General features: G+C 50.0%; 1 protein-coding gene across 1 annotated transcript; it reads left to right on the top strand.

The window, feature by feature from the left end:
- Positions 1–184: 184 nt before the first annotated feature.
- Positions 185–22,616, top strand: Hrob (homologous recombination factor with OB-fold). The gene is made up of 12 exons (XM_036195311.1): positions 185–333; positions 4,322–4,453; positions 4,567–4,711; positions 5,962–6,012; positions 12,282–13,343; positions 15,674–15,757; positions 17,494–17,634; positions 18,082–18,190; positions 18,325–18,410; positions 18,712–18,837; positions 20,154–20,268; positions 22,398–22,616. Exons 1-12 carry the CDS (start codon positions 185–187, stop codon positions 22,484–22,486), a joined length of 2,289 nt encoding a protein of 762 aa, XP_036051204.1. The 3' UTR covers positions 22,487–22,616.
- Positions 22,617–26,235: the final 3,619 nt, after the last annotated feature.

Raw genomic sequence — 26,235 nt, forward strand, 5'->3', positions numbered from 1 at the left:
CCTTTGCACACCCCTGACTGGGTTGGCTTCAAGGCCAAAGGGAACCTTGCCCCCTCAAGCGTCCACTTTCCCTTCCTGCCCCCGCCTGAGAGGACCCACTGTATTCGGTCTGGGGAAGTGGGTGTTGGATGGGGCACAGAGGATTGAGTTAGATGCGGCTGTCCTCAAAAAAAGAGATCTCGTGATGACTCACATCCCACCCGAAGGGAGTGGGAAAGGAGGGCTACAGGATGAATGGATTGCAAGTCAAAGGGAGGGGCGGAGGAGAGGCGCTGCGGTGCCTCGATTGGCCCGCGTCAATTTCTTCCCAACATCTGCAGTGCGTGGGGTTGAGTGAGCCCACCCCAGGATGGGGGTAGCGCTGCTGCGAGGCTGGCTGACGTTCGCTTCCCGCCTGCTGGGCCGGCTGCAAGCGGTTCATGAATGACTCACCGCTTTGTCAGGCTGATTCACGGCTCCGCTGGGGACTTGAAGAGGGGGGGGGGGGCTGCAGCCCTCTCTGTACGTCTTACACACGCGCACTCACACGCGCTCACACGCATATGCGGCCAGGTGGGGCCCCGGCAGGGCTTCTTTCTCACATGCTAGGGTCAAGACCCCATAGTGATAATGGGAAACCGATCTGCATCACCTGGTGCGTCGGGGAACAAGCTTGGGATTTCTGTCTACTAATATCCCTGCGGCTATTTCTATGAAAACAACGAAAATTAAATACCATTATACCTTCAGTTCCTTAGTCAAACTAGCCACATTTCAAGTGCTCAATAGCCGTTAGGGTTTATACAGAGTACATTTCCATTGTCATCAAAAGTTCTGTTGCACAGCTGGTTTACATACATGGAGAGCACATTAACTGAATCCACCGTCTTCTCCCACAGAGCAATCCTTCCCCTGGCTCCCACATGTGGCCCACAACACACATCGAATTCCACACACCCTTAACATGCAACACCCATCCAGCAACACAACACAAAACTCTGTATGTATACACTGCCTCTCCAGTCTGCCACTGTCCATAACAAGGCATATAAACACATGCATCAAACTGGTTCACATATAACTGTTCACATGATAAAAAAAAAACAAAAAACAAAAACATGGATTAGGCGAAATGCATTTGCAAACATGCTGGAATAGACACAAACCCAAGCCATGTGGTTCCCATAACAATTCCCCACACAAGTTTGCAAACTCAAGTAGGGGGGAAGGGAATCCATATTTGCCAAGCGTTTGCCAACATGCCAGGCAAGAAGTTAGCCGCTTCAGTGAAAGTCATTTAATCTTACAGAAACCCTGCAAAGATGCAGAATTCTGTTTTCATGTTGTCTTCAGCAACAAGGGTTCTGAGAGGTAAAGTAACTTACTGAAGATTATATGCCAATTAGCAGGAAGCTGGAACACATTTTTCTAACTCCATAGCAAATGCAGCAAGCGGTCTTCAACCCCCACTCCCTACCGTGTGTGTGTGTGTGTGTGTGTGTGTGTGTGTGTGTGTGTGTGTGTGTATGTTTTTCTTGGTACTTAAGTAAAACTCCTTCACAACCAATGGCAGCTAGTTGTAGTGGGCCTGGACTTGCCCAACTCATCTGTTCTTTTTTTCTGGCAAAGGCATTACATCATTCAACAAATGCTTGTACAGTGTCTTCCACATGCTAAGTACTCGTTCACAAAAGGTGAACAAGCTGCAGAAGCCAGGCATGGTGGCACACACACATAATCCCAGCACTTGGGGAGGCAGAAGCAGGTGGATTGTTGCAAATTCAAGGCCAGCCTAGGCCAGATTTTGGGACCCTGTTTCAACTCTCCCCTCCTCCCAAAAGAAAGCAACAAGACCTGACCAAAAGAAGCACCCAGTCCATCAAGGAGTGGAGGAGACCCCACAGAGAACATAGGACACACAGTAGCCATTAATTACAAGGGGGGGGGGTCTGGAATGCACTGAGGTGAGGACAAGAAACCGAGGGTCTCTCTGGGCAGTTAAAGATGGCTTCCATGCCTTTAATCCTAACACTCGGGTGACAGAGACAGGGGAATCTCTCTAAGTTTGAGGCTAGCCTGATCTACAAAGCAAGTTCCAGGACACCTAAGGCTGTTAACACAGAGAAACCTTGTCTGGGGTGTGGCCAGTGAATGGCTTTAACCTCAGCACCCGGAGGCAGAGGCTTGTGATCTCTGTGAGTTTGAGGCTAGCCTGGTCTACAGAACATATTCCAAGACAGCCAGGGTTACACAGAGAAACTCTTTGTTGTAAGCGAATCCTGGGGGTTGGCTTCTTGACGGAGGCAGCAATGAGCTTATTGAGCTCATGGGCAGGGTGGGTGTTGATTGGTAGAGACAGGAAAAGACAGGAAGCAGGTTCCAGAGCACAGAGACATTGAGAACCTTATTCGCCATCCTCTGGTGAATGAAGAGGGATTAACAATTTTGCGCCTTGTACATGCTATGCAAACACTCAACACTGAGCTATCTGCCCAGCCCTAAAGAATTTCTACAGCAAAAAAATCTGGATGTTTTTTCTATGTTAAAGATAGGCCAGAGCGCCGGTCAGTGGTGGCACACACCTTTAATCCCAGCACTTGGGAGGCAGAGGCAGGTGGATCTCTGTGAGTTCAAGGCCAGCCTGGTCTACAGAGTGAGTTCCAGGACAGGCTCCAAAGCTACACAGAGAAAACTTGTCTCAAAAAGCAAAACAGGGTTGGGGATTTAGCTCAGTGGTAGAGCGCTTTCCTAGCAAGTGCAAGGCCCTGGGTTCTGTCCTCAGCTCTGAAAAATAGGCCTGAGCACTGGAGTGTAGTTCAATTGTAGAACACTATTCTAGCATGTGCAAGGCCCTGGGTTCCATCCACATAATCTGCAGATAAACCAAAAACATAGACACAAAACCTTGTTAACTAAGGGACTACTCCAACACAAAACCTTGTTAACTCTGGCACTACTCCAACAGGCCACTCAGGAACTGTAAGGTAAGGCATATCTAGAGATGGCCCAAGGTCAGGGAGAGGGTGTGTCCTGTTCCTCAGCGCACAATAGCCTTCTGACCCATAGAAATACGACTAAAGAGATGGACTCTTCCTCAGAACAAGGCACATGTGAGCAAGCACATGATGTTTTGCACATAATTATAGGGGATTATCTTCCCTGAAGCCTCAGGTTAAAAACTCAGTTCCCTGGAATTCTAAGAAGCAAAATGACTAGCAGTTAGGTTGTAGATGCTGAAGTATGACTACTGGGTCATAGTCTCTCAACCCCACCTCCTCTTAGCTCTGTGAGCTTGGCCAAGACCTAAAACAGTATCTGGAACATAAATAGCACGCCAGGAATTTTGACTGTTATCATTACAGGTTAAATGAGAGTGTGGAAACCCTTTCTGCTGCACTCTGCTCTTCATCCCACCCACTCCATCTAGGGTCTCTGGTGTGGGTCTGCCAGCCTAAGCCCCAGCACCCAATTTTTCCATTTCTGAACTTATTAATTACTTTTTGGTCTGAGTTTCCACTATTCTCAAACTCAGTTATTAAAGAGTTTATCAAACATGGGACATGGTGGTGCTTGCCTTTAATCCCGGCACTCAGAGGCATAGACAGGCGGATCTCTGGTCTACAGAGTGAGTTCCAGGACAGCCAGGGCTACACAGAGAAACCCTGTCTGGAGAAACAAACAAATAACAACAACAAAACAAAAAGTTTAGCATACCTCTTCCTTCTCTCTCTTCTCCCCCTCCCTCGCTTCCTGCATCCCTTCCTTCCTTGATAAGGTCTCATAGCTAAGGCTGGCCAAGAAAACTCACTTCTCACTCAACTTCCTGAGTGCTGAGATTACGTGCATGCACCTCCATGTCCAACTAATGTCCTTTTCTAAAAGAAAGAAGACCCTGCCTTTCCTGTTAGTTGAGATGCAATGTTAGGAAAATGAAAACACGATATGGAGGTACTTTGCAGGGGAAGATAGGAAGGATCCTTGCTAACTCTAGAATCACACACAATCTCCACACTCTAACTTGCTATCCTTTCCCCAAAATGTTTCATCAGTGCTGGGGGTGTGGCTCTGTAGTAAGGCATTTGCCTAGCAAGTGTGGGGGCCTGGGTTCCATGCCCAGGACCACATAAAACCAGTAAGTGACTGTAATACCAACTACGGGGAAGTAGAGGAAGGACAATGAGGAGTTAAAGTTATTTTTAGCTTCAACGTGAGTTTGAGCTCCTGGGCTACACAGTGGGCTGGGTTCTGGTGAGGATGAAGTCACTCTCAAATCACCTGTCACTAGTGTGCTCAGCATAAAAAGAAGTGGGGAATAAGATTGGTTGTCCAAGATTTTCGCCAGCCAACCTCGTTCTCAATTCAACGCGGCAGCCAACTGGACTCGAGAGGCCGCTTGGGGGCGACCGAGAGCCCATAGTTTTCCCTTTAAGGCTGAGGCGGAAGGCCGGAGGGAGAAGGTCTTTGTGTCGGCAGGGTAAAAAAAAAAAATGGAGCCTCTCCTTTAAGAGGGCGGAGCCACTGTTATGGCGGCGGCTTCGAATGCCGCCCCGGGCGCACACCCTCAATCGCTTGGCGACCCTCTCCCAGCTTCGGCGTGGTCTTAAAGACGCTTCTCTCAGACCCTGCTTCGGGTGTACGGTCGGCCACGTACATCTGGGTCGACTTGGAGGTGAACCCCTTGAGTCTGATACGGCCGGGCCAAGCCACCCGCCGGAGCCGGGCCGTCGCTATGGTAATACCGCGCCCTCGCCGTCCCGGGGGTGGGGGTGGGGGTCCCACCTGCCGGGCAGCCAGACTGGGAGTTTGGGCTCGGTGCTCGGTGACTCTGCTAGGACGGGGTCTGTCTGGGAAGGGCTGCGTGTAGTCTGCAGACCTGGGTTCTAGTCTGGAAGGGCACGCACGCGCAGGAGACCTTGTGAAAGGACCCTCCCCCGACAGACAGGCAGACCTACGGACACTCAGGCACACACCTCCTCCTTTCTCCTCTAATTTCTTTCTCTCTTTGGAGAAATAGTCATCAATCCCTGTGTCGTCAAACGTCACTGCCTTTTGGAATCACCCCCCTCCACACACACACACACCTTCGTGACCCTTGGACATCTCTCATCCTCCCTCCGTCCCAAACCCCTGGCTGTGGGTCTGACACTCTTCTGAACCTTCTGGCCAGAAAGACTGGGACAGCCCACCCTCTTGGGAACTTAGCTTTTGGCCTTTGGATTTGTGTAGAAAGAAACCACTGGCTTGATTCTCAGAAACCAGGGCTCCATGCTAGGATTTATGGTAGTTTCTTGTGTTGGACAAGCCTGGGATGTTGTTGCAAAATCCTCAGGCTTGACTTCCAGAGGTGGTGCAGGCATGTAATCCCATCCCTTGGGAAAAGAAAGGATCAAGTTCAAGGTCAGGGCCTGGGGAAGATGGCTAAGCAGGAAAGAGTAATTGCCTCTGATGTCCTGAGTTCCATCCCTGGATCACAGGGAAGAAGGAACTGGCTCCCTCAAATTGTCTTCTGATCTCTACACCCACACAGAGGTTCCCCCCACTAAATAAGTATTTTTATAAGAGTTGAAAATTACTTTCATCCACATAATGGATTCAAGGCCATCGTGGGCTGGTTGAGACCCTCTGTCTCAAAACAAAAAATCTCAGTGGCTTGTGCACAGTGCTGACCCTGCCTTTGCTTCCCTGGGCAGTCCTCTCTCTTTTTCCCCATCCCTCCTTTCTAGAGTAATTCAAATAGATGATTATATTTTTTTACACAAAAGTATTTTTTAAGTCTTTACCTAAATCGATCAAATTCCTTCTCTCTTTCCTCCTCTAGTACTAGCCAAACCAAAAGCAAATGGGGGTGGGGTGGTGATGGGGGAGACGGGACAGGAAAACAGCACACTTGATAGTCTTGTTAGAGCTGGGGAAAGATGATGAGTACAGAATGTTCTTGTGATGTTTCTCCTCCAGCCTGAATTGCTTTGTTTTCCATTTCAGACCTGTAGTCTCCAGAAGCTGTTTGCTGTGGAAGAGGAATCTGAAGATGAGGTAGGGAGATGTTGGTGACCTGAGGCTGCAAAGAAGCCCTACAGTGGAAACACCCAGGTTCAGAACCTTTGCAGCAATCCCGTCAGTGGATACCTCCCTTATCTTTTTATCTGTGAGAGGCTGGGGATGTAAATAACTATAAGCAACCACCAAACTGGTGCTATATGCTTATACTTTCAGTACTCAAGAGGCTGAAGCGGGAAGATAATGAAGCCAAGGCCAGCCACAGCTAGATAGAGACTGTCTAAGCACCAACAACATATTTAACTTGTTGGGGATTTTTGTTTGTTTGTATGTTTTTTTAGACAGGGTTTCTATGTGTAGCTCTGGCTGTCCTGGAACTCCCTCTGTAGACCAGGCTGGCCTCAACTCACAGAGATCATATGCCTCTGCCTCTATCTCCCAAATGCTGGATTAAAGCTTGTGCCACCTGGCTAGCTATATATATATTTCTTTTTTTTTTTTTTTTTTTGGTTTTTCAAGACAGGGTTTCTCTGTAGCTTTGGAGTCTGTCCTGAACTAGCTCTGTAGACCAGGCTGGCCTCGAACTCACAGAGATCCACCTGCCTCTGCCTCCGAGTGCTGGGATTACAGGCGTGTGCCACCACCACCTGGCTCACCTGGCTATATTTAACTGCCTTAAAAACAAAACAAACCAGGTGTGGTAGTGCACGCCTTATTCTTAGCACTTGGGAGCCAGAGGCAGGGGGATCTCTGTGAGTTTGAGGCCAGCCTGGTCTACAGAGTGAGTTCCAGGACAGGCAGGGCCCTGTAGAGGGACTCTGTCTAAAAAAACAAACAAACAAAACAAAACAAAAAACAAAGAAAGCAAAACAAAAGGGTTGGGAGTGTGGTCAAGTGGGTGCAGGTGCCTGCTCATCTTGAAGCCCTGGTCTCAGTCCCCAAGCTCTGAAGAAAACTAGTAAACCCGTAATTCTGGCATTTGAGAGGTAGAGGCAAACAGATCAGAAGTTCAAGGTCATCTCTGCTGCATAGAGCATTCAAAGCTATTCTAGACCACGTGAGATCCTGTCTCAAAAAAGAAAACAAAAAACCAATTAGCTCCCTAATTGTAAGTGTCATGTCTTTAATTATAAGGACCTTTCTGGGAGCTGTCTCGAGGGTGATTTCATTCACTTTTATAATAGCATGCCTGAGGTGGGAAGAGTGTATAGAGAGCCAGAGTCCGGGAGGAGGCAACACAGTTAGCTGGACCACTCGACCCGAGGACACCAGCTGGCATGTGAACCATGGCAGATTACTTTGTTCCTAGTCTCCCACTGCTCTTCTCCACTGTGAAGGACATTGTTCTACCTTACACATCCTTCTCTCCCTTCTCAGAAGATAAGACGGTAAATGAGATACAAAGTCGGCATATTGAACTTCTGAGTAAACTTTACTCCATGCCAATTAAATGAGAGTTCTGGCAGGGGAATTTCGATAAGTTACTTACTGGCCATGTGAACCAGGGCAAACTCTTTGTGCTCTGGCCTTCCTGGGCCATTTCCAACAGGAGCCTTTCATGGTGCTAGTGATCAAACCATTGAGCAGCCCCTCCTGAAGAGGTATTTCTGGGTTTGTTGTTTGTTTGCGACAGAGTTTCTGTGTAGTTAAGACTTGAATTTGAAATTATCCTCTGGATTGCTGGGATTATGGGCATGTGACACTGTGCCTGGCTACAGAGGTGTTTTAAATCAGAGACTACCATACTAGTCTTTATAAACTGTCTTCATGCTCAGAACCAGTGGATATAGTTTCTTCTAGGACTAGGATGTGGACATTTCTACCTTGATCTGCCTGCTCTGCTTCCTGCTTGCATGCTGGGGTTAAAAGCTCACATTGTTGCATGCAGCAGGAGCAACCTTTTGTTTCTCAGTTCATCTCCTAAACAAATGATGTAGGGATAAGGGCCCAAGTGCGTTCTGGCTGTACCTCTTGACCAGTCCAAGTCTCAGGTTCTTCTTTTTAATTGTATGTATGTATTTTATATATGTCTCTTTCTCTGTGTGTGTGTGTGTGTGTGTGTGTGTGTGTGTGTGTGTATACACACACGTGCGCGCGCATGCTACATGTTCATGTAAATGTCCATGGAAGCCAGAAGAGAGCATTGGATCCCCTGGAGCTGGAGTAACAGATAGTTGTGAATCACTGGACATGAGTGCTGAGATCTGAACTCAGGTCCTAAGGAAGAGTAGTAAGTGCTGTTAACCACTGAGCCATCTCTTGCAGCCTCAACAAGTCTGTGTCTGCATCTGTAAGATTTGTCCATAGGATAATCATAGTACCTATTCACAGGGCCTGTAAGAATTCACTGAGGAGTCTAGTAAAATGCCTGCCTGGCACGTGACACTCAGTGAAGTTGTAAGTATTTGTTGTATGAAACTTCAGCTTTGTGTTAGAAAGTTATTCAGTTCCTTTTTCTTTCTTTCTTTCTTTTTTTTTTAGACAGGGTCTGACTGTGTGACCCTAGCTGTCTTAGAACTCGTTCTGGAGACCAGGCTGGCCTTGAACTCAGAGATCTGCCTGCCTCTGCCACCCAAGTGCTGGGATTAAAGGCGTGTGCCACCACTGCCTGGCTTCTGTTTTATTTTGTTTTTCAAGACAGGGTTTCTCTGTGTAGTTTTGATGTCTGTCCTGGATCCCCGCTGTGTAGCCCAGGCTGGTCTCAAACTCACAGAGATCCGCCTGGCTCTGTCTCCCAAGTGCTGGGATTAAAGGCGTGTGCCACCACCGCCCGGCATTGTGTTTCATTTTTAATGAGACAGTCTCAGTTAGCTTGGGCTGACACCAAATTGCTGTGTGGCTGAGGAGGACACTGAGCTCCTGACCCTCCGGTCTCCAGTCTTCATTGCTGGGATTATAAGAGTGGACCGTCACACCCAACACTGCCAGCTTTGTCAAGATGTATCCCTGTCTTTAACTTTCAGTCATTAGAGGCTGGAGAGGAACTGTGAAATGACCCTCTTGGGTCTTCACAGGTGACAGTAGAGCTGCCAGGGTCATAATGGAATTAGGGGGAATGACTCGGACTGTTCATTCCTTGAAAATGGCAGACCGGTTCCTTTCTCACTTCCCAAGTGTCAACTCTGTGGGAGGAAAGGGGACCATCAATCCTCAGGGTGATCAGGCTCCTGCCATTCTGATCATTGTCACTGTGGTCCTAAGATGGTGTGACTAGAGTGTGGCACTCTTTTTTTTTTTTGCATTTAAAATGTTTTAATAACAGACCTTTTATAACAGTGAGACATGTCTGCTGCTGGCAGTACCAATCTACTTCAGAGAAGATGGGCATGGAAGAAACTTCCTATGGAGTTTGTTTTCTTTCTTTTCTTTTTCTTTTTTTCTTAAAAGGCATGGACCACCACTGCTGGCCCCCTATCTTTCTTTTTTTTCTTGAATGCTGAATGTCATTTATTGAAGGAGGGAGGAGGTCTTAAATACAGGCTTACAGCACAATGGGAGAACCCCAGAGGGCAGAAGTTTCACTGCCGATGTTTTACAATCTTGCATCTAAGCTGTTAATGCCCAATATGCAGGATACACAGACAAGGAGCTTCTCTTAAGCATTTAGGAGGGTGGAACCTGGCAGGGAATTAGCCTAGGGAGGATATCAAGGTCAAGGGCAGCAGGCAAGGCAACAGTTACCCAAAATGGGGGCCAGGCTTACAGGTCCCCCCTTTTACTAAAAAATGAGCTTCTGATTTAGGTTGTGTGGGATGTCAGCAGGTTACCTTACTCATCATGGAGACACTTGCCCAGGCCACACAGGCGTTCTGTCTTAGGTTGGTGAGCGCCCCCCAGGCATTACCGGTCTCTGAATACTCATTATCATAGAGGCTCAATCATGTGTGAGCCGCAGTTAACTGCTGCCAAAGATTTCAAAGTGGCGCTGGGCTTGCAATCTGTGTGTTCGACACAGAAAAGACCAATAGAAGTCCTAACTCACCCATAGCCAGTAGGCTAAAGGCAACTGAGCCATTCCCTTCCTTAATGAGCCTTACTGCAAATTGGAGTCCTTGTAAGATGGTATCCCAAAGGCTGGATGGCTCAGAGGTTAAGAACACTGACTGTTCTTCCAGAGGTCATGAGTTCAATTCCCAGCACCCACATGGTGCTTTACTAAGATCTGCACCCTCTTCTGGCCTGCAGGGATACATGCAAACAGAACACTGTATACATAGTAAATAAAAAAAAATGGTATCCCAAAAGCAAATGGAACTTGAGTTTATAAATTTATAACTTTCAAAGCCAATCAAAATGTATATAACTGTTGAATTAAATTTATCGTGCCCAATAGAATGAAAGATTAACTGTGGTAGCTGTTGGTTAAAGTGGCGGCCATGCCGACAGAGGAGAGTGCTGGACGGAAGAGTCAGTGTACCATAGTTACTTTTTAGAGCTTTATTGGGAGAGACAGAGACCATGGAGGGAAGAGAGAGTGTGGGAAAGGGAAAGGGGATGTAGAGAGGGCCCGTCCACTTTCTAGGCTGGGACACCTAATCCTTACAGTAGCTACTTTTGCTGCCAGGGTCTCCACTGTGCTAGCTGTAGTAACCAGATATGAAATGGCAATCCCAGAAACAGTAGTAGCGGTGGTCGTCACTGTTATAACAGCAACAACGGCAGCAGCGATGTCAAATTCTCTTCTGGAGCGTGTGGGCATCAACTGGCATGGACACAGCTCCAGGAACACGAACCACCAAGGCCCATTATTCTTGATCCCAGCACGACTTAAGCTGGCAGCTCTGCAAAAGAACAGCTAAGAACCATAAAGGAAAAACAGGCAGCTCACAAGGAGCAGAACTAATGGTCTCATAATGGCTACCTTCAGGCTCACAAATTTTAAGGTATCTTCAAAGGGGGCTAGATGAATTTCAGGAGGCCAATAAATGTTGCACAGAGCCACTCCTGAGAAGTAGGTACTGCTCCAGCTTGAATAGGGTTGTGAAAATGAAAAGGCTTAGCTGGCATGCTACTGTTAACAAATGGAGGTCAGTGACCTTCAGGGTTATCCTTAATCTCCAAGGTGCCTGGGTGACACGTTCTCAAACATACTTGAAAAAGCAGTTACTATACATTACCTTCTGGAGAATCCAACTGCATGGCTGCAGTTCCTAGGCTTATGTTAATGTTTGCCAAAGCTTTCCATATTGGGCTTTCAATCCCCATTGGCATCAGAAGGGGAGAGTTTTTCACGAAGGCCCAATAGGTCTCTGCCATGTTGGGCTTCAGCAGCAGGAGTGTGGCACTCTTGATGAACATCTAAAGCAGTAAAAACCTCTCTCTAGCCCAGACACTCAGAGCAGCAGCAGGGACTGGGGGTGGATAGCACCTTCCTGTCCCTTAATCAGCAGTTCTGACTTCAAAACACCCTCGGAACAGGTCTGTTGCTCTTGAAGGTGGCAATCTCACCTCGCTTCCCAAATACAATCCATACTTAATTTCACTTGCCTGGGAAGCTATATTTAACTTGTGTCTTTGGCTGGATCCAGGGCTCTCTGTCTCACTGAAGACTGAGTGTGAGTGTGCACGGTGGAGGCAGGGCATGTGCTAAGGACAGGCTGCAGGCCAGCCCGGTAGCCCCCCACTGTCCCGACTGAACACTAGCCAGTCTCCTTCACACAAGTATGTGACCTTGTGGGGTGCCTACTTTTCCTTTGCTTTCCCAGTAAGCCTCCTCCTGGAGACTGAAGAGTAGCTACCTGGAAATATAGCCTTAGAATGCTCCTGACAGAAACCTGGTGACCCGCTGGCTGCTAGGAGGATCATAAGCAGTGAGAAATGCCAGCGTAGTCTTTCCTGTCTTGGTTTCTTGTTTGTGTATGTACCTGCACACACACACTATATGCTTAAACAGTAAAAGGAGAACTCTTATTTTCATTTATTGTTTGGAAGCAGTTTAAAATTTCCAGACGCAAAGACCCTGCCAAATGTGGTAGCATTGGCTTATAATAGCTTCACTTGGGAGGTGGAGACAGAGAGTCGGGAGTTCAAGGTCATCCTCAGCTACATAGCAAGTTCTACAAGGCCAGTCTGAGATATGTGAGATACTGTCTCAAAAACAAACAGCCTGGCAGTGGTGGCACACGGCTTTGATCCTAGCACTCTGGGAGGCAGAGCCAGGTGGATCTCTGAGTTCGAGGCCAGCCTGGTCTACAGAGTGAGATCTAGGACAGGCACCAAAACTACAAAGAGAAACTCTGTCTTGAGAAAAACAAAGCCAAAAAAACAACCCTGACGAAAGGCCTGCTTTCTCTGTTTCTTTCTAGGACTTCTTATCTGCTGTGGAGAAGGCAGAGGACAGCTTTACCGGTGCACTTCCTGGGAATGCTGGGCACCCGATACCTGTCTCTTCCAGACCACAGGAGCCTCTGCAGACACGATCCTCAAGACCATTGCCATCATACCCCACTTCTTTGAGCTGGCCTGTCCCGGGACTCTGTCTCCCTACTCCCAGCATGCCCCAGACCATCAGGGATCCACTTTGTTCAGGAGCAGCGTCTCTAAGACCTGTCTCGGTCTCTAGCAGCAGCATGGGCAATCAGCAAAGAACAACTCTAACAAAAAAAGTGCTCCAGGAGTCACCAGGACCCTGGGCCTCAGCCGCACAGCCGGGCCTCATCTTTGGGAGCCACCAGCAGGGCTTTGGTGGCTTTGAGGCACCCGATCAAGATGAGTTTGACAAGGCCTTAGCAAGCATGGAGCTGGAAGGAGATGGCTTAGAGCTAGAACTTGGAGTTGACGGTGGAGCCACCCATATCCCACCTGCTCAGCACCATGAGGATCCAGTACTGGCAAAAAAGGCCAGAGTGGCTGACCTGAGTGGATCTTTCCAGAAGGGGCCCGTCATCCGCTGTAGGAGTCCAGGGCCTTCCTTGAGACCTCGAGCCAAAGGCAGCCTTCCTCTCCCATCTGCCTTAGCAGTTTCCACTTCCCATCAAAGAGGCTCCCCCGGTCCTACACCTCAGCCTCTCCAAGTAGCTGGGAGACCCATTCAGAACAGCCCACAGAATCATTTGCCTGGTCAGCCATTTCAGTCTCCCAGAGCTTGGTCAAAGGGCACAGCCCGTTTTCCTGGACTTGGACGTCCTCACTGCAGCTCTACGGTGTTTCCTCGGGGACCCTTGCCGTCCCGAGCCTCAGTGTCTTCGGTTGACTCTCCTGTCAGCACCCCGAGGGTTCCTCAGCCAGCTCTGCAGACACCTGTAGTCACCAACCACCTGGTTCAACTTGTCACTGCTACCAACCAGACACCCCAGCAGCCCTCCCGCTCCTCCGTTCGAGCTAAAACCCGCCGCTTCCCTGGCCCAGCAGGACTTCTACCTCACCAGGTGAGTGACCAGTTTTCCAGGACACTGGGATCCAGGGGAGGAAACAGTAGTCCAGTCTTAGACTGTCTTCACTGAGCATGATCTGCAGAACCCACGTGGAAAAAAAAAGAAGACAAAACCAGCATGGAGACACATGCCTGTAATCCTCACTCTGGTGAGGAACTGAAAAGTTTCCTGGGGTTCACTGACCAAGCAGCCTAGCTTACTGGGGAAGCTCTAAGACAGTGAAAGACCCTGCCTCAAAAAACAAAGTAAGGGCTGGAGAGATGGCTCAGAGGTTAAGAGCACCTGTTCTTACAGAGGACCTGGGTTCAATTCCCAGCCTCTGCATGGTGGTTCACAGCTGTCCTGTCTAACTCCAATCCCAGGGGAGCTGACACCCTTTTCTGACCTCCATAAGCGCCAGGCACACATGCATATGCAGGCAAAACAGCCATACAATAAAATAATAAATAATTTTAAAAAGTAAAAAACAGGGGCTGGAGAGATGGTTCAGAGGTTAAGAGCACTGATTGCTCTTCCAGAGGTCCTGAGTTCAATTCCCAGCAACCACATGGTGGCTCACAACCATCTGTAATGAGATCTGCTACCCTCTTCTGACCTGTAGTCAGTCATACATGCTGTATACAAAATAAATAAATAAATCTTTATTTAAAAAAAAAAAAAGGTAAAAAACAAAGTAAATGGTGCCTCAGGTCTCCCTAGGAGTATATCTGAGGTTGTCCTCTGGCCTCCACATATGTGCACAGGCATACACACATATATATGTAAAAAATGAGATTTGCAAAGCTGTGAAAGTCAGAAGTGGGGAGGGAAAAAGGGGGTGGCTCAGAGGTAGAGCACTTACCTAGTAGACACAAGGGCCTGAGTTCCAACCCCAGCACTGCCGGGAACGGCTTGCCTATAAGGGGTCGGGTTTCCTAAGTTAGATTCATTGAGGTGGGAAGGCCCCTGGGCTGGGGTCCTGGACTGAACAAAAGGAAAGTAGACTGCACACTGGCATTTATCACCCACTGCTTCCTAGTGGTGAGTATTGTGACTAGCTGCCTCAGGCTCTTGCCACTGTGAGTTTCCTGCCATGATCAAGTGTCCCCTGTAAGCCAAACTAAACTTTTCCTTAAAAAAAAGAAAAAAGAAAAAAAAAAGTGGGCAGGAAGAGTACTTCAAAAACCACCTGTGAAAACCACCATGCAGAGGCTAGGAATTGAACCCAGGTCCTCTGTAAGAACAACAGGTGCGGTCAGGCGGTGGTGGTGCACGCCTTTAATCCCAGCACTCAGGAGGCAGAGGCAGGTGGATCTCTGTGAGTTCGAGGCCAGCCTGGTCTACAGAGTGAGTTCCAGGAAAGGTGCAAAGCTACACAGAGAAACCCTGTCTCGAAAAACAAACAAACCAAAAAAGAACAACAGGTGCTCTTAACCTCTGAGCCATCTCTCCAGTCCTTACTTTGTTTTTTGAGGCAGGGTCTTTCACTGTCTTAGAGCTTTTGTGTCTGGTGTTTGCTAGCCCTAGACAGGACGGTTTTCTCACTCGGGTTAGCCCAGAGGTAGATATTGGGCAATTGATTTAGGACTGAGAATAAACCTGCAGTGTGGTGGGAGAAGTCGGTGGGGTGAGTGACCCTGCTCCAGGGGTCTTTCCTCGGCTCTGCCTCGGCCTTGCTCGGTGGCATTCAGTAGATAAGCAGGGAGGGTAAAGGGGAGGGCGGGGACTGTGCTTGGGGGTTGGTCCAGCAATGGAGGACAGGCTGAAGAGCAGGTGCTCTAGAGATCACAAAACACTTCACTGTGGCCGGTGCTGGGGGCCAGCCTGAGGAAGCCGGGGTTGGAAGTGAAGCATCCCTGCAGAGTTTATTTGTAAGTGGTGATGCGTCCCTCACAGGAGACTTGAGTTAGAGCCGGAAGGTCACGGAAGCTCTGCTCAGGCCGTGGTAGGTATCTCTCCCATGGGGGATTGACACAGTCCCTCGTGTTCCTCGTTCTTCCTGGCCCTTCAAGAGAACCCAGCAGGTGGTCTGCTCTTTCCTGAAAAGGGCCTCTGGGAAGGCTGCTCAGTAACTCATCACAGACCCCTCTGTTTGGGTCACTGCCCCCTTCAGGCAGCGCCGGGCCTTGCTTCTGAACCAGCCACAGTTTCCTTACATTCCCAGACTGATCCCCAAAGTGTCTTTTTTAAGCTACCAGTGAGGCTCCTGAGACTGTGTTAGGAACGATGTAATATGTGCTAATTGTCCTTGATGGTTTCCTGAACTCATTATGTAACCCAGACAAGATGCTGTACTTGTAAATAACAGCTGCTGAGCTTGCTCTCGCCTTCTCCTCCCCTCTTAGCAGAGCGGGAAGAATTTGGAGGAGATCATGGTTTCCACACCCCAGACTCCGACTCATGGTGCCCTGGCCAAACTCCAGACTGAGGTAACTTCTGTGTAAATCTCCACTTGTTGGGTGACATTCAGAAGTGAGGGGCACCCTTGCATGCCTCAGTAGATGCTGCTAGGCCTATACTAAAGGGCAGGTGGAAAAAGCAGCTGGGGGTGGGCAGCAGTTTTATAGACCTAGACTGAGGCCTGTCCTGCTGCCATGGCCCAACCTTCTCTTCCATCTGAGAACTATAACCCACCTAGCTGCCTCGTTCCCTAGGGAGGAGAGTGTAATAAGGCTTATGAGATGTTATCTTGGGAACCCTCTCCGGTTTCTGGGAGCTGAGCTGGGGAAGATCCAACCTCATCTTGTCTCCAGGAGGTTTCCTTTCAGTGGGTAGGACCAGCTGCCCTCCTCCTGGTGCTCTAACTGACTTATTCTGTCCTCAGGCCCACCTCTGCTTTTCATTCTCTCAGTGTTGCCTTGTGCTGGTGTAGTCATCTGGATTCAAAGCCATTGTTGATATATAAGACAACTAATGGTTAAAACCAGGGGCATCTCTGGGAATAGTGGCGCACAACTTTAATCTCAGCATTTGGGAGGCAGAAGCAGGTGGATCTTTGTAAGTTTGGGGCCAGCCCAGTCTACAAAGTTTCAGGACAGCCGTGGTTGTTACTTGTTACACAGAGAAACATGTCTTGAGGGAACAAAAAAGAGAGAGAGAGACAAAGAAACCAGGGGCATGTACTAAAAACAAATGGAGCCAGGTAGTGGTGGTGCTTGGGAGGCAGGGGCAGGCAGGTTTCCAAGTTCGAGGCCAGCCTAGTCTACAGAGTAAATTCCAAGATAGCCAAAAACAAGAAACAAACACAAACTTGGGACATCAAATAAAATATGAGTGGGCCGGGCAGCAGTGGAACACGCTTTTAGTCCCAGCACTCGGGAGGCAGAGGCAGGTAGATTTCTGTGAGTTCAAGGCCAGCCTGTTCTAGAGCAAGACCCAAGACAGGCACCAAAACTACATGGAGAAACCCTGTTTCAAAAAACTAAAACTAGCTGGGCGGTGGTGGCGCACGCCTGTAATCCCAGCACTCGGGAGGCAGAGGCAGGTGGGTCTCTGTGAGTTCGAGGCCAGCCTGGTATACAAAGCGAGTTCCAGGACAGCCTCCAAAGCTACAGAGAAACCCTGTCTCAAAAAAAAAAAAAAAAAAAAAAAAAAAAAAAAAAAACTAAAACGAAAAGGCTGGAATCAAAATGACCAAGATGCTCTATAAGCCTATAAATATATACACAGAGTCCCTACTAAAACTTCCGAAAATTATAAGAGGGATGTCTGGGGCTTGAGTGATGCTTAGCAGTTAAGAGCCCTGGATGCTTTTGCACTGAACCTTTGTTCTTCTCCCAGCACCCACACCAGGTAGCTCGTGCCTGCCTGTAACTCCAGCTGCAGACAATCCAGCGTCCTCTTCTGGCCTTTGAGAGCACTGGCATGCACGTGTGTGCATACATACTCTCAGGCCCATATACATACCCATAAAATAAATAAATCTTTAAAAACCATAAAAGAAGGTAGATAGCCTTTGCTTCATTGTAATCCCATTCTGGCTGCTTAGTGAGGGATGCAGGGTGCAGCCAGGTCACATGGCATTTTCAGTTCATTATGGTAATTAAGAGGCAACTCCCACCCCCCCCCCAGGAACTCACTGTTTCTCTCCCTGCTCTGCCTCAGCCAAGGGTCTTTCTCAAGGTAGATGCACTAATTCAGGCTCCCCTCTGCTCTGTGGTACCAGAATGTTGCCAGTTCCCAGGGATCTGTGGAAGAAGATTTTGGGCGAGGGCCCTGGCTCACCATGAAATCTGCTCTGGGTCTGGATGAGGGAGACCCCACCTGCTTCCTCTCTACCTACAGTATTGTCATGGTGCTGCGCAAGGTAAGGGTCTAGAGAACCCGACGGCCTGCTCCACCTCAGGAAGAGGCTGTCTGCCCCTCTTACTTAGTCCCGTCCCCAGAAGGCGGCTTGCTGTCCTCCACAGCATGAGCACAGTGCTGGGCATCCTCTGCATACCAGATTGAGAGATAGATAGGGGTCAGGCACACTGCCACCCCAGGAACTAGTGGTCTCTCATCCAGATGCATGTTGGTGCATGTATCAGTAAATCTCCACTGCCATGATGGAGTGAGCCGCAAAAACCAATACAAAAGGAAAGACACCTCAGAGAAAGAAGGACCTGCTGGCTTGGGCCTCTATAGGGAGCACAAGTGAGCCCTTCCACCTGCCTTGACCTGCCCTAAAGGAAGGCTGTTACCATCCCCTGGTTGCCATGGGGAGTTACGTGCGGGCATGGCCAGCCCAGTGAATGTGTCCCCTTGGAAGCAGGCAGCTCTCAAGCAGCTCCCCAAGAACAAGGTCCCCAACATGGCAGTGATGATCAAGGCCCTGACCCGGAGCACAATGGATGCCAGTGTGGTTTTTAAGGACCCCACAGGTAAGGAGCAAGTCCTGGGTGTCTTATGAATGACCTCCATTGAGGTCAAGAGATGAGCAGCCCACTTCCCAGCTAGAGCTCAGACCCTTTGCTGTGCCCTTGACCCTGAGACAGAGGCCATGTGGTTTTTGCAGGAGAGATGCTTGGGACGGTTCACAGGGTGCTTCTGGAGACACACCAGAATGAGCTGAAGCCTGGCTCGGTGCTGTTGCTGAAGCAGGTAAGGGAGCTCCAGAAGGGACCTGCTGCAGGGAAGAGCCCCAGGGGGTTCTTGCGCCTGGCTGGCTGACTTCCCTCCATTGCCAACCAAGGGGAAGCAGAAGCCCTGGTTTGCTGGAACCGAGGGCAAGCCTCTGGCTATCTTCAAGGATAAATGGGGATGGAAAGTTGTGTTGGGAGTGGTAAGTGGTTCTGTGTGAACTTGGTGCAGAGGACGGGAAGCCAAAGGAAAAGCTGGTTCCTGCCGGTCACCCAGCAGCACCATGCTCCCTGCAGACACTGACTCCCCTTCCTAATTCCAGATTGGAGTGTTCTCTCCTTCACTCAGAAACCATTACCTCAACGTGACACCCAACAACCTGGTCCATATTTACAGTCTAGATTCCGGGGATGGGGACTTCCTCAAGGCACCTGAGTCCTTGCCCAAGGTAAGTGGGTCAGGCTAGACAGACGGTGACTGGCAGAGCTTTGCTGCCTGGTTTCTTTCATGTCTTCCTCTCTGAATCCCTGGAGGCGAAAGTGTGAAGGGGCAGTTCCACTGAGGTGAAGAGGTGCCTTCAGGAACAGGAGTATCCGCTGCTGCTGTTCCAGCCGCCTGCCAATCGGCTGAGTAACGGTACCTAGAGAGCAGCTGGCTTCCGGGTGATCCCTGAATGTCTAAGGGCAGACTTGATCATCTGAGAAGTCAGGAGTCGCCTGGGGTAGTGACAGGAAAGGAGGGAGGGTCGACTCTGTGCCAGGTGGCCCTTGCTCTGAGACTTCCCTTTAGGAACTGAGGCAAACCTTTGGTGTCTGTGGGAGCTGAAGACAGCCCCTGGCAGGTCTACCCAGGCTGGATCCTGCTGACTCCACCCTTAGGATCCTGGCCTGGAAGAAGGCAGGAGACCTGGGTCTTGTCCAGGTTCTGCTAAGAATTTCTGCTGTGACCTTGGGCAAGTCCTGTTCCTTCCCCTGGCTTTGCACTATCATAGAACAAGTGTTTGACTTGATGACCTCCAGTCACTGTGGACCTTTATCTCTGGTATTCTACTCACATTTCCTCCTTTTCTGTGGACCCTTTTCTGTGCCCTCATGGTCACCCCACCTCTATAACCTTCATTTTCTTTAAAATGTGTCCTTCCTTTTGTGTAGGGTTTTTCTGTTGGATTGTTTCTTTTTTAAAGATTTATTCATTTTGGATTGTTTCTTTTTTTAAGATTTATTTGTTTTATTTTATGTGTGAGTGTTGTGTTTGCCTGTATGTATTTATGTGCACTGTGTTCTTGGTGCCTGTGGAAGCTGGAAGAACTCCTGGAACTGGAGTTACAGATGATTGTGACCCACCATGTGGGTGTGGGAATTGAACCTGGGTCCTCTAGAGCAACTTGTGCTGTTAACGCTGAGCGTTTTCTCTAGCCTTGATAGCAGCTTTTTTTAAATCTCAGGCTAGCTCCTTACCACACTGGCGAATGGTTTCTGTGCCTTCTGTGGTGGTTATACAGAGTCCCTAAAACATTAGGCACTGATAGAATTTGGAAAGGTCAGCCCAGAGGTCTGTTTTGGTTTAGTTATCTGCTGTTTTGGGTGTTTGGTATTTCATCTCTCTCCCTCAGCTTGGGCCTGAGTGATCCTGGCCCCCCGCCCCATTCCCTTATCATATCTTTGTTCTGAGAGGTCCTCCCTTTGAGGTCATCTGGGTAGAGGAAACCCCACCCCAGGGGTTTCAGGGATATTGAGCACTTGTAACCAGACCCACTGTCCTCAGGATCTGGGAAGCTTCCATGGAGACCTCCAGCCTGATGTGGCTGCAGAGCCCACACCGAGCCTCAGAGCAGCCCAGAACTCAGCAGTGTCTCCTGAGGAAGAGCTCCCAGAGGCAGGTAAGGCACATGCCCCCTCAGCATCCTCTGGCCTCACTCAGCAAGAGTGCTTCTGCGCAGCTGCCCCTCACACCTCCCGCTGTGCATCTGTGGACTGGCACAGCGTTTTCCAGCGGTCAGAGCATTTTTTCAGCAAAGCTGCCAGCCGGTTCAGAGCTCTTACTCTCCTGTGACAGTGGGGTAGACGCCGTATGAAGCACACAGTGGTCCATGGCTCCCCCGTTTGCTGGCAGGACCTTCAGCTGACAAAGGGAATATCACCAACCCCTGAGTGCATGGCCCAGTTTGTGTCCTATTTCAGGTCCTCATGAGCAGGTCATGGAGGCAGACTTCCCACTCAGGCTCCAGAAGGAGGGCCAAGGAGTCACATATCCATGTGGCCAGGGAGACAGGGACACAAACCTGAGAGGCTCAACTGGAGCCACCCTCAGATGGAGCCATCATGTCCTAGTCACTTCCTTAGCTTTCAGTTTCAGAAATTCAATCCTGCCTGGCCTGGAGGCAGTAGGATTATGGGTAGAGGTCTCACCCCAGCCACATTCACAATATATGTAAACCACAAAGCCCATTTGTTATTTCCCACATGAGAGACTCTGCCCTTCATGCTGGAGTCTTGTGTTGTCTGGAATCCTGCACTCTCTCCTTGTAACTGAGCCTGCTGCTGACCCCACTGCTGTCTGAAGAAGCTCCTGGTGGTCCCAGGGTGAGTGAGGAGAGCTGGCTGTGGAACAGGGCACTCGTGTCGTGTTGTACGGCTCTACAGGGCTGAAGACAGATAGACGATCCCTGCTGTTTCCTGAGAGCCTGGCCTTCACCCGCTCCTCCCTTCATAGCACAGCGCCCACAGGGCAACTTCTGGTTTTTGAGACAAGAATTTTCTGTGTAGTCCTAGCTGGCCTGGTACTCACTATGCTGCACAAGCTAGCCTCAAACTCACAGCAGTCCTTTTGCCTTAGCCTCCAAGTGCTGGCATTAAAGGCAAGCACTGCCATGCCCAGCCCATTGGGCAACTTCTTCCTTGCTGTAAGCAAATAACAGCCCCACCGCCCCTGAATACAGTGCTTGTCGCCTTAATTAAACTTCGAATGCTCCCAATCTGCCTTCTCTTTTTCCTCCCAGCAGCAGCTACTGAGTGCTCTGGCCAGACCTGGAGCCGGGCTCCCGGTGTAATTTACAGTCTGCCTGGGGGGCGGGGGGGGGGGTGGGGGGATGCAGTCCTGGAAGTGGCGACAGGGAGAGCGGAAGTAAGCTCACTTTGGGCAAGTCGCTGACCTCTTTAAAGTCTGTCTCTCAGTAAAGTGGGTTTTATTCCAGCAGCCACCCTGAGCTGCCTTGAGAAGGGTTTTGAGGTGGAATGAGCATGCAGTGAATGTGACTTCAGGATTACCAGAGTCAGCAGCATCTCCAGCTTCCCATAAGCACCACATCTGACAGGAACGCTTTCCCTCTTCTTTTTCATTCTGTCTGTTGGGAAGCCAGGCATGCTGTGATGTTGTGAAGGTCAGAGGACAACTTGTGGGAATCAGTCCTCCTCTGCTGTATAGGTCCAGGAATCACCTCCCTGGGATGGCACTCCCTCCTCCCCCTACCCTCAAGACAAAGTTTCTCTGTGAATTGCTATGTAGACCAGACCGGTCTTGAACTCAGAGATCCGCCTGCCTCTGTCTCTGAAGTGCTGGGATTAAAGGCGTGTGCCACTAGGCCTTTCACTCTGCATGTCCACCGAGGCACTCCTGGGTTGGGGTGCTCTCTCCCACTGTCAGCTGAGAGCCTAGGTTGATAAACTGTCATTCCTAAATCATACCCCTCATCGAATAAGAAAGTTGCAATAGGAAACCTCAGGATCCTTCCTGCTCCTCACTGCCTCTGGACAGACGCGTGAGGAGTCCCCATTCCTACTAGAATGGCCCAGGGATTGCATCCTGCCTTTTGCTGTGCATGTGTTGGTGGGGAGACAGGGAAGGGCATCATGGCAGTCTCAGACCCATTGGCATGGCATCCTGCCCCAGAGGAGCCACCTTTCCAGTTGTGTGGCCAGGTCAAGGGTCTCCGAAAGGGCAGAGGCTTCAGATCTGAGTTGTGGGACTCTGTGGTTGTCGGCGTCTCCTCACATCCACTTCCCTCCGCAGATGACCTGGATGGACTTCTGAGTGAGCTCCCTGAGGACTTCTTCTGTGACCCCAGTTGGGGCTGCCTCAAGACAGGACATCCACCTTGAGCTGGCAGTCTCTGCGCCCAGACAAGCTCTAGGTGCATCTGGTCACATCCAGGGGAGAGGAAGCCAGTGCAGCTGGAGACTAGACAAGCTCATGGTGTGATGCCTCCTCCTGGCCACCTTCTTGAACCCCCAGTGATGGACCAGACAGTGTGCTGCTGTAGCCTGACAACTTCCTCTGGTATGGGCATACTGGAAATCGGAGCAAGGCTAGCTCTCCAGCCTCTCTGGCTTTGGAGCCCTGTGGAGCATCGTCCTCCAGCTGGCAGGAAAAGTGTGACCCTCCCACTACATCTGAACTTCAGAGATGTTGAGCCTGGTTTCCTTGTCCCTTTGTTTCTTGGTCCCCTAACAGCCGAGGAGCCCCGAGGAGCCACAGCCACAGCAAAGGTGACCTAAGGCTACAATAGCCAATGAGCCCTCGAGGGTGATGGTGGAGTACAGGCTCTTGTACCTGGTTCCGAAATAAAGTAGCCCTCCTCATCTGCCACATTTACTCCGCCATTCTCTGCTGGCGGGGGCAGTCGAGCACCAGCGGGTGGACAGCGAGGCAGAGCAAAGACCTTTGACCGCACGCGTGTGCGTGCGTGCGTGTGTGTGTGTGTGTGTGTGTGTGTGTGTGTGTGTGTGTGTGTGTGTATACTCACATACAATTTCTCTCCCCTCCCTCCCTCCTTCCCTCTCTGCCTCGCTTTTTCTCTTTTTAATTTTATTGTATATGTGTATGGGTGTTTTGCCTGCATTTATGTCTGTGTGCCAACTATATGCTTAGTGCCCTTGGAGGCCAGAAGAAGGCTTTAGATCCTTTGGTACTAGAGTTACTAGTGGTTGTGAACAGGGTAACCTCGAACTCAGAGAGATTCACTTGCCTGCTCCATTGATCTCAATGAACAATATTGCTATGTTACCATTAGCACGTGAATGCCTACAGAGTCCAGAAGATAGTGTAGAAATCCTGATGTAGGTGCTGGGACTCTGCTGAGCCATCCCTCCAGCTGACAATCAAGCATCTTGTACGATGTCTCTGGGAATCGGTTAGTAAGATGCCATTCTCTCTTGGTTTTTGTTGGCGGTGCTGGGAGTTGGGCCTAGGGCCTTGTACTGCAGGTACTCAGCCTCTGCTCCATCCCAGGCCCTCCTTTGTTTTTTTTGTTGGTTTGTTGTTGTTGTTGTTTTTATCTTTTTTATTTTGAGGCAGGCTCTCACTGAGTTACCTGGTCTGACTTTAAACTTGGCAATCCTGCCCCAGCCTCCCAAGAAGCGAGGACTGCAGTCTTGTAGCATCAGGTCCAGCTTTTCCCTTCTTACCAGGGTATCTGTGGGCCTAGGTCACTAACTGAGGAAATGGTCTGGTGGGATTCTCCTCTGTACAGTGTCCCCTCCATACTGTTGGAAAGGCAGTCAGATGGTATGCAGCCACAGGAGGGTTAGGGAGTTGTGCTCTCCTAAGGGCAGAAGATGTCCTATCAGTTGAGCTGAGTTCTGTGTGGTTGGCATCTTCTTCCCCTGTTCATTCGTTTATATTAGTCTGGACCCGGTTTTTGTTATCCTTTGAGCTATAACCAATGTGGCCTTATTTCTTTTGTTGCTTGGGAACTTCGGTTCTCTCCTCAGCACCATCTTTCAGACCACGACGGACAAGAGCCTGGCTGGGGCAGGAAAGGACCCAGGGTTGAAGTTGCCAACCCATTATCCTCCCCAGAATGAAGGGCGGAGAGGAAGCAGGTTGAAGAGACCTGTTGGCCTGGCAGGCCCCACCCCCCCAGTTGTCACTGAGCAGCTGAGAGTGAACCCCTCCATGCACTGCTCCAAGAGACTGATCCCATATGTCTAGTCATGGATGGGACTGTAGGAAGCTGGGAGCTGCTGACTGCAGGGAGCCTTGGTCCAAAAGGCTTTGTGCTGTAGGCCAGGGCAGCACAGGACTTGTTTCCCAGTGCCTTGCACTTACACATTCTCTTCTTCTGCCTGCTGCTAATGCTTACTCTGCCTCTAGCTTAGACCTGGGCCAGGCCATCTAGGTGTTGGTGTCAACCAAACTATCTTGTGTTTTCTTTGGGACACCTCCCAGCCCTGGTCCCCCTGCCCAGTCTCAACTAAACCCAAACTGTTTTAGATCTTAGTTTCTAGGGTGCTTCCTTGTTCCCCAGACTAAAGTCCCAGGAAGCAGACTGAACATCAAATCCCCTGGCACTGTTCCCTCTAGTTCAACTTCTGGCCTCCTGTGGATCCACTGGCAGGCCTCCTTCCTCTGCCTCAGAAGCTAGTGTTAAAACCTACGCACTGGGATCTCTGGGGGACAGAGCTATACTCAGCACTTTCAGGCTTGTGAGGCAAGAGGGCAGGGCAGAGGTTAGGCTCTGACTGTTGTACGCCTCAGGGAGCAAAGGGACACCCACCACTTTGGCCCTTCTTGGCCCCTCCTTGCTTTGCCAGACTCCCAACCCTGGGAACTCAGCTGTGGGTGCTCAGCCAGGCCGTCAGCAGGGCAATTAAAATACTGTATGGCTTCCAGTAGGGTTAATCACAGCTGCCTCATAGAGGTGCCTTTCTCTGAGGATCTTCAAACCCTCATCCGCCATGATCTCACTGTCCTTCTGGGATCCCCACCCTCCAGCGCTACCAAGAAGCTGGGAGCCAAGCACGGTTGAGCAGAGGGTGAGGGCAATACCGGAAGAGGCCCGGGTTCTGCCACCCACCTGGGCAGAGAAGGAGGAGTGTTTGCTCTGGCAGAGAATAGGGACCTTTATTCAATGTTCAGGAGAGGCCAGCCTGCCATGAGCCAGGTGCTCCTAAACACTGTCGAGACTGACCATGCCAGGACCTGCCCTGCAGCCACATCCAGCATGGTAGAGTGATGTCTATGGTATGTGGACTGGGCTAAGCCCATCCAATGCCCTTTAGAAGTTGAGTAGCACCAGGCGGTGGTGGCACACACCTTTAATCCCAGCACTCGGGAGGCAGAGACAGGTGGATGGATCTCTGTGAGTTTGAGGCCAGCCTGGTCTCCAAAGCGAGTTCCAGGACAACCTCCAAAGCAACAGAGAAACCCTGTCTCAAAAAAAAAAAACAAAAAACCATAAATAAATAAATTGATGGATGAATGAATGAATGAATGAATGAATAAACAAATAAATAAAAGAAGTTGAATAGCTGTTACTGCAGGGACATGTGACCCAGCAGGTTGCCTTGGATGAACGAGCAGGAGATTCCAAGCCATTGGATAGTGGGGAAGGGTGGAGAACCTGGTGAGAAGAATGCCATGTGGTGTGGGGCCAGACCAGGAAATGTGGACTTGCGTGGAAGAGCCCGAGCCAGACTGCAGAAGTTTTTAAGGGAGGTAAGTTTTGGACAGTTGGTTCTGGCTGCAGCAGGGGGCATGTGGTCCGAGAAAGACAGACTGAACTGAAGCTGGGGACAGAATGTGGGAGACAGGTCCTGTGTGGGCCTGTGGCCAAGAGGAAGTGAAAGACACGGAGGAGGGGAAGGTTGCTGGAAAGTCAGGGTGGTAGCAGGCGCAAGGAGCCAGGAGGAACCCACATTGCATCATTGACACCACCCCGCCTGCAGCTCAGGAGGCAGAGGCTGCCGGGCAGGCTGGCAGACACCCCTCCACTCTCCCCTGCTCTACCAGACGGTCAGACCAGCTGGTGTGGTTTCACAGCCTCATTCCGCCCCCAACAGGCTCCTGGAGGTACAACCATTTCCTCCAGAGGGTGAATGGGTGTACAGTTCTAAGGTCAACCCCTTGG

Source organism: Onychomys torridus, chromosome 8 (assembly GCF_903995425.1).
Source record: "Onychomys torridus chromosome 8, mOncTor1.1, whole genome shotgun sequence".
In the NCBI taxonomy this organism is placed as follows: domain Eukaryota; kingdom Metazoa; phylum Chordata; class Mammalia; order Rodentia; family Cricetidae; genus Onychomys; species Onychomys torridus.